General features: G+C 43.8%; 1 protein-coding gene across 1 annotated transcript in view; it reads right to left on the minus strand.

The window, feature by feature from the left end:
- The window catches only part of COG6 (component of oligomeric golgi complex 6), a 181314-nt gene that overhangs the window by 135596 nt on the left and 32291 nt on the right, over positions 1-13427 (minus strand). The window contains exons 5-7 of the mRNA XM_069758914.1: positions 9345-9456; positions 6328-6410; positions 4404-4474 (exon numbers count right to left, since the gene is read on the minus strand). Coding sequence (XP_069615015.1) covers positions 4404-4474; positions 6328-6410; positions 9345-9456 — 266 coding nt within the window. The remainder of the gene's footprint in view (positions 1-4403; positions 4475-6327; positions 6411-9344; positions 9457-13427) is intronic.

A 13427-nucleotide genomic window follows, 5' to 3' on the forward strand; every position in this document is an offset into this window, starting at 1 on the left:
TTTGGAGGCTCCCATTACGGAGGAGGAACTGGGACGGGCATTGCAGTCGATGGCTAATGGGAAGGCGCCTGGCGTAGACGGATTTCCTGACGAAATTTATAAAAGCTTGGGGGAAGTGTTGATCCCTAAATTGAAGGCGGTCTTGGAAGAGGCTACGAATGGTGGAAGGCTACCGGCATCTATGCGGGAGGCCACAATAGTGGTGATTCCAAAGGAGGGGAAAGACCCGACACAGCCGGATTCATATCGGCCAATTTCTTTGCTTACTATCGACGTTAAACTCCTGGCTAAGGTGTTGGCGATGAGGTTGACAAGTGTTATTTCTGGCCTGATACACTCAGACCAGTCTGGCTTTATGCCTGATAGGTCAACTGCGATTAATCTACGAAGGCTGTATATGAACTTGCAACTCAAAGCCGATAACTGTGGCCAGAGAGTTATTGCATCTTTAGACGCTCACAAGGCGTTCGATAGTGTGGAGTGGGGGTATCTCTGGCAGGTGTTGCGAAGAATGTTGTTTGGACCGCAGTTCATATCATGGATTCAATTAATGTACTCGATGCCGATGGCCAGGGTTAGGGTAAACGGAGAGTTGTCACGGACCATACAATTGGCTAGAGGGACGAGACAGGGGTGTCCGCTTTCCCCCCTTTTGTTTGCTCTGGCGGTGGAACCACTGGCCGCTACGCTTCGACAGTCTGATGAGATGACGGGGTTTAAATATGGGGTGATTGAAGAAAGGGTGGCGTTGTATGCGGATGATATTTTGTTGTTTCTGGCTGACCCGGTTGCATCCTTGGAGGGAGCCATTGGGATTATTGAACGATTCGGATCAGACTTAGGATAAATTGGAGTAAGTCTATCTTGTTTAAGGTGGACGATGTGGATGGGGAGCCATTGGAGGACGGGCGACTGGAGGTGACGAGTAAATTTAAGTACCTGGGAATATGGGTATTTATGCCGGTCACTGACTATATACATGAGAATCTGACTCCAATCTTGGGTGCCCTCAAGGCAAAAGCGGATGCATGGCTTAAGCTACATTTGTCTGTGGTAGGCAGGGTGAATCTTATCAAAATGATTCTGATGCCGAAAATATTGTATATTCTTCACAATGCGCCGGTTTGGATACCATGTGGGAAATTTAGACAGATCAACTCTCTGTTTAGGAATCTGATTTGGGGGAGGCAGCATCCGCGTATCAAACTGGAGACACTTCAGCGACCCAAGGATGATGGGGGTCTGGCATTGCCTAACCCTGAGTTGTACTTTCTTGCAGCCCAGAGTCAGCATTTAAGGGGCTGGGCGCATGGGGGGTCATCTGGGGCAGTACAGCGGTTGATGGAGGTGGTGACAAAAAGAAGGCCAGTGGTGCAATGTTTGGAGGATGGATCCTTGGAGAGTTTGGGGAAGCTATATCCGACTTTGCTGTTGATACGCAAGCTGTGGAGTAGATTGAGGCACATACGTGGGATCACGGACTTGACTAGATACTCGCCGCTATGGCATAATAACAATCTGAAAGAATTTGAGACATTGGGGGTACTGATAGAGTGGTTGGGCAAAGGGATTCAGTATGTGTATCAAATAATTGAACAAGGTGAACTGAAATCATTTTCCCAATTGCAGGCGGAATTTGGCCTTGGGTCTGCAGGGGAGTATCAATATTTGCGGATGAGGCATGCCTTTGGAGCTCAGAGTAGGAACGGAGGTATTAGGATTCAAAGGGATATAGTACTGGAGTATGTGTGTAATGATGGGACGACTGAAGGGGTCATATCCACTCTGTACAGGGATCTGTTGCACACTTTTCTATTGGGGTTTCCAATAATGGCAAGAGCTAAATGGGAAAGGGATTTGGGCCCAATAGATAACGAGACTTGGGAGTCGGTGTTGGAATGGATCCCAAGACTGTCGCTGAGTGAACCGTATAGACTGTCACAGCTCTATGTGATACACAGAGTTTATAGGTCTCCGATGGTGCTATATAAGGCAGGATTGCGTAATGACTCTGAATGTCCGAGGTGTAAGTCTACGGATGCAGACATTTTCCATATGATGTGGACATGTCCGAGGTTGGCTGCCTTCTGGGTGGTAGTTTTGAGTTGTATGGAAGGTGCGTATGGATGCACGGTGCCAAGGGATCCAGTTGTCTGTTTGTTGGGATGCGTGGATGAGATTGGAGTGGATAAACACCTAAAGATAGCTATAGCCAGATTGTTGTATGTGGCTAGGAAGGTGATAGCTAGAAACTGGATTAGGGAAGAGCCGCCGTCAAGAGGAGAGTTCCTCCAGTATGTGAAGCAGGGCCTGACACTAGAAAAAGGGATTTATAGGAAGAGAGGGAAAACTGAAACGTTCAATAAAATGTGGCCTCCATGGATTGCTATGGGATAGTAATGTGAAGTGTGGCTTATACGAATGGTTGAGGGATTAGATACTCTATTGTTTTAATGATGGTAGTAATTAACAAGATGAGCTGCTTTGTGGGGTGGGGGTGGGGGGCTTTGGGATCGAAGAGGGCTGTTTGAAGGGGGAGGGGGGGGGGGAAATACTCTATATTGAAAATGTAAATGTAACATGTTAATTGCCTTGTTATTCTTAATAAAAATTTATTTGAATAAAAAAAAAACAATATTACATATAGAAAAACCACAACTGCATGTGTAGTCTAAACATATATAAATGTGATGTCTATGTGAACAGTACTATGCGCCTTGAGAAAATGTGAAATAATACCTCAGAAATTACATAACGACATAGCAGCACAAATAAATCTGAGAGACAATATAGTCATACGTAAAACCACCTAAAATAGTGGGTAACCATGCCAGCAAGCGAGAGCCGATAAGGTGATAAAGTACAAGCATATATAGCAAATGAGGTAGTAGATAAATGGTATAATGGGGCACTTGCCCTAAAAACCCCCTTTACCCCAGGCTAAATAAAATATCTGTAGACCGATGGGATATAATATGTCAGAGGTACAGGGTAATTCACTATAAAATGCTTGCTGACACCAGATAACACCTGCTACGTCACGAAGCCACTGTGTGTGTGGCGACACGCGTCGGGTCAGCATACCTCCTGTCTCCCACTCCCCAGGTGGCTCTGTGTGCGCTCTGCAGCCTTGGGTGTTACCACGATATTTCTGATCTCTACATGACAATAGAGGCCTGATGGCCATGGTATCCTATTAGCAGGTGTTATCTGGTGTCAGCAAGCATTTAATAGTGAATTACCCTGTACCTCTGACATATTGTATCCCATCGCTCTACAGATATTTTATTTAGCCTGGGGTAAAGGGGGTTTTTAGGGCAAGTGCCCCATTATACCATTTATCTACTACCTCATTTGCTATATATGCTTGTACTTTATCACCTTATCGGCTCTCGCTTGCTGGCATGGTTACCCACTATTTTAGGTGGTTTTACGTATGACTATATGGTCTCTCAGATTTATTAGTGCTGCTATGTCGTTATGTAATTTCTGAGGTATTATTTCACATTTTCTCAAGGCGCATAGTACTGTTCACATAGACATCACATTTATATATGTTTAGACTACACATGCAGTTGTGGTTTTTCTATATGTAATATTGTATACACTGGGGAGTTGGTATTCAGGGGTTTTGGCCCTATTATAGGCCTAAGTGATATATTTGTAGGTCACTTGGATGACCGATTTTAAATGTTTTTAATGTTTGTGTTCTGTGGTTTTCTTGTGTCTATACGTGTATGGAATAAAAACTATATATTTTTCACTTGATCCTTGTCTGAGGTGATCCCCTTCTATGGTCTATTGCTTTTCTCTTTTTTGTATATCGACATTATATATTTAGACCGGGTTGGATCCCTCTTTAAAATTGTGGTGCCCCCTCTCCTTGGTTAGTAAATGAGCATTTACACAAAGTGACAAGTGTCATTGTTCGAAAAATACAGTTTGGCCAGGAACGCCAAAATCCGCTGCAGCGGGAAGGGGTTAAACTAACAGGTTATTTTCTGACGAGACATTCCCTTTAAATGGATGGCGGTTTTTAGAACTCAAGTGGAAAGAACTTGCAACTTGGGCATTCCAGGGCGTAAATCTGATGGATTTCACACTTTTCAATACCTAGTGTGAAACTCAGGGCAAATGTGAGACAAAGCCTACCATGTGTGAACTAAGCCTTAAGCACAGTCCTGAATGCAGACACAACAGATAAGCCCTGTCCTCCCATAGAGATGTATGGGACCCTCATCCTCCCTCTCCCCTTTCTATCCTACCGACCTGTACCCCAACGATACATTTCTTATATAAATTAGCCACGGGTGCGCTATCCCAGTACAGGATACTCCGCCACATTGCGTACTCACAATCAAAATAAACTACTGGTTTACTATAGGAAAAAGAGGACGACTTACTTTGTGCCCAGCGATACAATCGCTCATATGAGGTCTCCTGGAGTAAAGCCATCTGCTCCATGATTTCCAGCCTGACAAGTCAATAACAGAACAGCATTACCTCTATTATACACAATTATCCCACCCATACCTCCCGAGGAAAAGGAGACAATGAAATACGTCTTAACCCTCAATGAGCCCTTATCATTCTGCAGACATAATTATCCTCTGCAGGTGGTATAGCAGAGAAATGCTCCGGTGATCAAGAAATTAAAGGTTTCCTGCAAAAGATCAGGCACCCACTGTTCATATTAATAGCGCTTATATTAATACCCAGCAATAAACCTCATTACACACTTAGCACAATTGTAGTAAAGTAAGCCGTTTTACACTGCTTCTTATGCCCGATGTTACATTCATGGGATGAGAGTTTTGCACTTTACAATTAAAGAGCACTTCACAACAAAATTCATATTAAAAGGGGTTGTCCACTTACAGAGCAGAACAAAGTGTTTGCTTTTTTAATAATGATGCCTCTTATTTGCAGAGATATTAGCAATCAAAGTATTTGGAACCTAGACCGTTAATTTTTTTTTTTTGTCCAAATGGGTATTACCAGTGAGATTTCACTGGAGGTGTGTACTTCTTCCTATATGTGATGCTGACTGACCAATCATAGCCACTCACTGCAGTGAGGAGAGCAGACGGTTTGCCGATGATATTGTGGAGGCGTGTTCACTGTGGAGGCGTGTTCACTGTGGAGGCGTGTTCACTGTGGAGGCGTGTTCACTGTGGAGGCGTGTTCACTGTGGAGGCGTGTTCACTGTGGAGGCGTGTTCACTGTGGAGGCGTGTTCACTGTGGAGGCGTGTTCACTGGAGGCGTGTTCACTGTGGAGGCGTGTTCACTGTGGAGGCGTGTTCACTGTGGAGGCGTGTTCTTTCTGCTGCAGTATGTTGCTGCTTGCTTATGATTGGTCAGGGTTAGAAAGAAGAAGTTTACTCCCCACTGAAATCTCTCTGGTAATGCCCACTTTGCTTTAAAAAAAAAAAAAAAAAAAAGTATTTGCTCAAGTGCCAAATACTTTGATTGCTAATATCTCCAGAATGGAGAGCCAAAATAAAAAAAGTTTTAATCTGCTCCCCATCACTTATTACATGGTGTGTCCAGTTCGAGATACTGCTGAATCACAGGCAGCATATATCAGACACTGTATGATTTTAGCCAAGTGTGTTTGACTCTGCAGTGTTTCATGGATAAACATAGTTTAAAGAAGTGGTCTACTACTTTTTCGATGTCTGATATGCCGGTGTTCGAAACCCGACACCCCTGCCGATCAGTTATTATTGGTGTCGGTGGCCGCTGGACGGAAAGACTTACTTGCGGAGCTGGTCGCAGCGTACTACACATCTGCCTCCTTTTCAAATCAATAGGAGGTGGATGTGTAGTGCCCTGCGGTGGCCACTATCAGAAGATGGTCAGCTTCACAAGTATCTCCGGCCATTTATGACAGCTGATCGGTGGAGGCGCTGGGTGTCGGACCCCAGTGGCTAATTGAACAGGTGACGTTCCCTGCCAGGTCCTGTTGAGTGACTGGTCTCTATCTGCATGCGTGTATAGGGAGAGACCAGTGGCAGTGACAATCTGCTGGGGTCCCATCCTTTCGGCTAGGTGGTCTCCACAGGCTCCACCGAAGGGCCCAGTATTTCACATTCAAACATAAATGGCTGAAATCAGCTCAGCTCTGCATACAAAAGGAAACCGAAAACAAATCATTATAATGGGCCTGCAGACATTTATACATACGTATAAAAAACAATGGGCAACATTTTTACTATAGTGCCCACTACAGGAGAAATGTGGTAATAGAAGAAGTCAATCCATTCTTGGACTATCAATATGCAAGAGGAGAAAAGGAGGACATTAGTTGTATATGCCCCACTTACCCTGCAGTTTGCTGGTTGGTTCGCAGAAGTAGTTTGACATCATTGTGAATTTGCTTAACTTTTGTCAGTACCTTGAAAAAATCCTTGAAGCCAAGGAAGAAAAAATAAAAAATAGAAGATGCAGATTTAGAAACCAAAATAAATATTATTAAAAGGGGTATTCGGCGGTGAGAAGTGAAAACTCACCGCTTATGACCAGGATAGGAGACAAACATTGAATCAGTACGGGTGAAAAATGCTTGCAGCAGCCCCACACAGATACTTAAAGGGAACCTGTCACCCCGAAAATCCGGGGTGAGGTAAGCCCACCGGCATCAGGGGCTTATCTACAGCATTCTGTAATGCTGTAGATAAGCCCCCGATGTAACCTGAAAAGGGAGAAAAAGACGTTATATTATACTCACCCAGGGGCGGTCCCGCTGCTGGTCAGGTCGGATGGGCGTCTCCGGTCCGCTGCGGCGCCTCCTATCTACTTTCCATGACATCCTCTTCTGATCTTCAGCCACGGCTCCGGCGCAGGCGTACTTTGCTCTGCCCTCTTGAGGGCAGAGGGTAGTACTGCATTGCGCAGGCGCCGGAAAGGTCAGAGGCCCGGCGCCTGCGCACTGCAGTACTTTGTCTGCCCTCAACAGGGCAGAGCAAAGTACGCCTGCGCCGGAGCCGTGGCTGAAGATCAGAAGAGGACGTCATGGAAAGAAGATAGGAGGCGCCGCAGCGGACCGGAGACGCCCATCCGACCTGACCAGCAGCGGGACCGCCCCTGGGTAAGTATAATCTAACGTCTTTTTCTCCCTTTTCAGGTTACATCGGGGGCTTATCTACAGCATTACAGAATGCTGTAGATAAGCCCCTGATGCCGGTGGGCTTACCTCACCCCGGATTTTCGGGGTGACAGGTTCCCTTTAAAGGGAATCTGTTGGAAACATTTGCCTTATGCCAGAAGAGGCACTGCAGGTTAGGGCAGTGCAAATCATTCCCAAGGATTTCTGTTTCATTGCTTTCTGGTGCTCCCTCCGTTGCTCCGAAATTAGACTTTTACGCTCAAGCAAATAATCTTCACAATTGCTCGGCTGTGCGTGTCAGTGCACCGGCAGTACTCGGCGCCACCATCCTCTGCTTCATAACCGACAGTGATGTCAGAGGTCACGATATGAAGCAGAGCCTCTGTCTCCATTGTCAATAATAAAGCTGGGACGACTCCAACAAGAAGTGAAGAGGAGATGAGGACCACGATGGCATTGATGGGCCCGCCGATGCACCCAATACACCAACTTGTATCCTTAGAAAGGATTTCCATGGCTCTAGCGTGCAGTACCTCAGACTGCCCAAGGCAAATGTAGCTGCCAGATTCCCTTTAAAAGAAGCACTCCTCCTCCCATCAAAGTTTTTATCCTCTGACGCTCTGAAGAAGCAACTACGCGAAACGCGTGTTAGAGGGACAAACCCTGGTACTGTCTCTCTCTCATTAACCGATTGGGCAAAACAGCTAGTCGGATCCGACAGAAAAACTGATCCCGCACTTCAGATTTTCACAAATTTAGCCGGATCCAGCGATCCGTCCTGACGGCAGAAGACGGATGTGTGAAAGTAGCGTTAAGTAGCACTTCTTCTTCTCCTCCTCCTATCAAAGTTTTCATCCTCTTACTACATTACAATCATTATATTACACAGCACTGTGTACTTACAATTGCTCATTTTGCCTTTCTACCCAGATAATTCTTCTTTTCAATTAGGGTCTATGACATCATGTGATTAAAAACTGATGAGCTGAATCCTAAGCTCTATGTAGTAACAGGAAGCCTCTTTTCCCTAAGGGAGTTAGCATTAGAAATACAATTCTACCTCACTGCAATGAAGAGATGATGGGTGTGCTTCTAGCAGTAGAGTAACCAGTTATTACAGCGGCTGAGCACCAACAACGCTGCACTGCTCTAATGCTAATATGTTAGCTCTGTATGTAATGGCTAGAATACAGCTACCTTGTATTACTTGGCTTTCTTTATTTGGACCTTGTCCTAACGTCCCTCACATATTACAGCCCAGAGGCACATTCTGATTGTTGCTGCCGCAGAGTCAACAACTAACAGATTAAAGTGGATCAGTTATCAGATTTCACAATAAAAACTACATACTGTACTTTATTAGAAAAAAGTACAGAGTAAAAAAAAAAGGATCCATAGGCTGGATATAAATAAAATGCACTTTTTATTTTATTCCATTAAAAAGGAAAAAGGTGATGTCCAGACAGATTAAAAAGATTCTGTCGACTTGATGCCACCACTGCAGCCTATGAACAGAGAAAAAAAGGGACAAATCTTTTGAATAATTATAGTTTCCATGCACCACCTCAAGGGGACCGCAGCTTCAGGAAAATGGCCGACGGGAAACCAATGATGCACTCCGCTCTGCTCACCGACAAAACCGGGCCCGCAGCATCACACTTATGCCGCCATGAGGAAGGGACCATGCTCCACTCAACGCACTCTGCTCTGCCTCACTGTCAACACCAGGTCCGCAGCATCGCACTGCTGGGATGCCCCGTCTTGCCACCCAAGGCCCGCAACATTGTCCCACTTCTGCTGCCACCGGCTTCCTGAGGAAGGGACCATGCCTCCTGTGACGACGCTCCACCACCGCCAGCCCTCAACCTTATAAAAATCTTTTTTCCTATTTTACACCTCAAAATTTGGGATGCGTCTTATGGTAAGGTGCGTCTTATGGTCCGAAAAATATGATCTATGGTGCCGTATCGCACAACAGCAATTCTTACGAAGTCATGTGACAAAAACTTTGATGTCAGTTGCGACACTATTTTGGAGTTGAAAATAGAACAGCCACGTTGCAGGCAAGCCTCATGTCACATGCACATTCCACCGAAGTCTATGGCACGTGATGTGCAACCTATGACAAAAGATACATCGCACGTCGACATCATAGGAAATTGTGCCACCCAATGTTTTCCTGTGTCACTGAGATGTCGGTGTCACATGACACATCGCCGTGATCTTACTCTTTACCTCTGTTAAGGGCCCTTCACGAGTTCCTCGAAGTATATTCATTTCATCAGAGGCAAGCTGAAACTTGTCTAAGAAAGCGTCTGCAACCTGGGCTCGAACTTCTAATCGCTGGCTGCAAAAAATAAATAAATGAACACAAATTATTATTAATAATAATAACAACAATAATGATAATGAGCATACACATTATACAAATTAATAATTTGTAATAAAACCTGCATATGGGTTTTGCTTTCGGTTATAAAATATTACAGAACATAGAACAATTATGTGAATTATTAACTAAGATGCTAAATACACAAAAACCTGACTCAGCCATATGGATAAGGGTGGAGGAATGCAAAGTGCCTGAACGCAGCAGCTCCTGGGAGCAGCTGGAAAGGGACCAAATATTAACACACTACGACAAAAACTAGCACTTAGAACCCTGAATAATAGTAATAAGGTGCCACTAGATGGCGGTAAGCGATCACCTAATATCAGCATCACATGCACCAGGCCATACAGTAACACGCACCAGGCCACACACTAACACACGCACCAGGCCATACAGCAACACACGTACCAGGCCACACAGTAACACACGCACCAGACAGAATGGAATCTGCTATAAACAAATTCACTTAAACATTAAACGCACATTTAGCAAAGATTAATAAAAAAAAAAAAAGATATATATATATATATATACACACTAGCTGAAGAGCCCGGCGTTGACTGGGCATAGTAAATATCTGTGGTTAGTTATAGCACCTCACTTCTCTTATTTTCCCATCACGCCTCTCATTTTCCCAATCACATCTTTCATTTTCCCTCTCACAGCTCTCATTTTCTCCCTCACACCTCTCATTTTCTCCCTCACTCCTCTCATTTTCTCCCTCACACCTCTCATTTTCTCCCTCACTCCTCTCATTTTCCCCCTCACTCCTCTCATTCCCCCCTAACACTTGTCATTTCGACCTCACATCTGTCATTTTCCGATCACTCCACTATTTTCCCTCACTCCTCTCATTTTGCACTCACACCTTTTCATTTTCACCTCACACCTCTCATTTTCACATCAGTATATACATGTTTGTCATCTCCCTTATATATAGTATACACCTGTATGTCATCTCCTGTATATAGTATACACCTGTATGTCATCTCCCCTGTATATAGTATATACCTGCTGTGTGTCATCTCCACTGTATATAGTATATACTTGTATGTCATCTCCTCCTGCATATAGTATATACCTGTATGTCATCTCCCCTGTTTATAGTATATACCTGCTGTGTATCATCTCCACTCTATATAGTATATACTTGTATGTCATCTCCTCCTGTATATAGTATATACCTGTGTGTCATCTCCCCTGTATATAGTATATATCTGTGTGTCATCTCCTCCTGTATATACCTGTATGTCATCTCCTCCTGTATATAGTATGTACCTGTGTCATCTCCCCTGTATATAGTATATACCTGCTGTGTGTCATCTCCACTGTATATAGTATATACTTGTATGTCATCTCCTCCTGTATATAGTATATACCTGTGTGTCATCTCCCCTGTATATAGTATATATCTGTGTGTCATCTCCTCCTGTATATACCTGTATGTCATCTCCTCCTGTATATAGTATATACCTGTAGGTCATCTGCTCCTGTATATAGTATATACCTGTGAGTCATCTCCTCCTGTATATAGTATATACCTGTATGTCATCTCCTCCTGTATATAGTATATACCTGTATGTCATCTCATCCTCTATATAGTATATACCTGTGTGTCATCTCTCCTGTATATAGTATATATCTGTATGTCATCTCCTCCTGTATATAGTATGTACCTGTATGTCATCTCCTCCTCTATATAGTATATACCTGTGTGTTATCTCCCCTGTACATAGTATATATCTGTATGTCATTTCCTCCTGTATTAGACCTCGTTCACACGTTATTTGGTCAATATTTTTACCTCCGTATTTGTAAGCGAAATTGGCAGCCTGATAAATCCCCAGCCAACAGGAAGCCCTCCTCCCTGGCAGTATATATTAGCTCACACATACACATAATAGACAGGTCATGTGACTGACAGCTGCCGGATTTCCTATATGGTACATTTGTTGCTCTTGTAGTTTGTCTGCTTATTAATCAGATTTTTATTTTTGAAGGATAATACCAGACTTGTGTGTGTTTTAGGGCGAGTTTCGTGTGTCAAGTTGTGTGTGTTGAGTTGCGTGTGGCGACATGCATGTAGCGACTTTTGTGAGATGAATTTTGTGTGGCGACATGCGTGTAGCAACTTTTTGTGTGTCGAGTTGCATGTGACAGGTTAGTGTAGCAAGTTGTGTGCAGCAAATTTTGCGCATGGCGAGTTTTGTGCGTGGCGAGTTTTATGTGTGGTGCCTTTTGAGTATGTGCAAGTTTTGTGTGAGGCAGCTTTTGCATGTGTTGCAACTTTTGTGTATGTGGCAATTTTTCCGCGGGTGCAAGTTTTGCGTGTGGCGAGTTTTCCCATGAGGTGAGTTTTGCACGTGTGGCGAGTTTTGCGTGAGCCTAGTTTTGCATTTGGTGATTTTTGCGCGTGGCGAGTTTTGAGCGGCGACTTTTCTGTTTTGACTTTTATGTGGTGAGGTTGGTGTATGTGTGGTGAAATGTGTGCTGAGGGTGGTATATGTGTTCAAGCACGTGGTAGTGTGTGGCGCATTTTGTGTGTGTGTTCATATCCCCGTGTGTGGTGAGTATCCCATGTCCGGGCCCCACCTTAGCAACTGTACGGTATATACTCTTTGGCGCCATCGCTCTCATTCTTTAAGTCTCCCTTGTTCACATCTGGCAGCTGTCAATTTCCCTCCAACACTTTTCCTTTCACTTTTTCCCCCATTATGTAGATAGGGGAAAAATTGTTTGGTGAATTGGAAAGCGCGGGGTTAAAATTTCACCTCACAACATAGCCTATGACGCTCTCGGGGTCCAGACGTGTGACTGTGCAAAATTTTGTGGCTGTAGCTGCAACGGTGCAGATGCCAATCCCGGACATACACACACATACACACATTCAGCTTTATATAGTAGATATATATATATATATATATATGTCATCATCTTCTGTGAAGCCTTTACAGTTTCGGGGTATCTTTTTCATGGTTTTCACTAATAACTTTACAAGTGGGTTAAATCCCGGGGTGGGAGGGGGCTTGCACTTTTTGTTTTTCCTCCCTTTCTTCTGAGAGCCATAACTTTTTTTTATTATTATTATTTAGTCGACAAGGACGTTCAGGGGCTTGTTTGCTGCAAGACGAGATGTAACTTTGAATGATCGTTCAATTTATCAAGCGATGTACTGGAAAAATGAAGAAAAAATTCCAAATGCAGCAAAATTGTGGGGGGGGGGGGGGGGGAAATGCAATTCCGCCTTTGATTTTTTGGAGTTTTGTTTTTGCACAACCCAATACATGGTGAATTACCGGGAATGAGAGTCTCCGGGTCAATACAACTACAGTGATACTAAAACATGCAAACATATTAACGTTTCAGAGGCCTCAGTGGTTGATACCATCTTTTTAGTTAGCCATTAAGGGTAACAGATAGCATTTTTTTTGAGACTATTCAGGTCTCATCAGGCACAGAATAACACAAAATCTGAAGATTCATATATTTATATACAGGGTGGGCCATTTATATATAGGGTGGGCCACCTAAATATAATGGGAATGGTTGGTGATATCAACTTCCTATTTGTGGCACATTCGTATATGGCGGGGGGGAAACTTTTCAAGATGGGTGGTGATAATGATGGCCATTTTGAAGGCGGCTATTTTGGATTCAACCTTTTTTTTTCAATGGGAACTCATGAAAATAAAGTTACGTGAAAACCAAGCACACCATCGTTTTTCTTGTGAAATTCTCAATAAGTTTGATGTGTCACATGACCCTCTTCCCATTGAAAAAATGGCCGACATGGTCACCACCCATCTTGAAAAGTTTTCCCCCTCCCATATACTAATGTGCCACAAACAGGAAGTTGATATCACCAACCATTCCCATTTTATTTAGGTGTCTCCATATAAATGGCCCACCCTGTACAATTGGACACA

The sequence above is a fragment of the Ranitomeya imitator genome, chromosome 3 (genome assembly GCF_032444005.1).
Source record: "Ranitomeya imitator isolate aRanImi1 chromosome 3, aRanImi1.pri, whole genome shotgun sequence".
Taxonomy (NCBI): domain Eukaryota; kingdom Metazoa; phylum Chordata; class Amphibia; order Anura; family Dendrobatidae; genus Ranitomeya; species Ranitomeya imitator.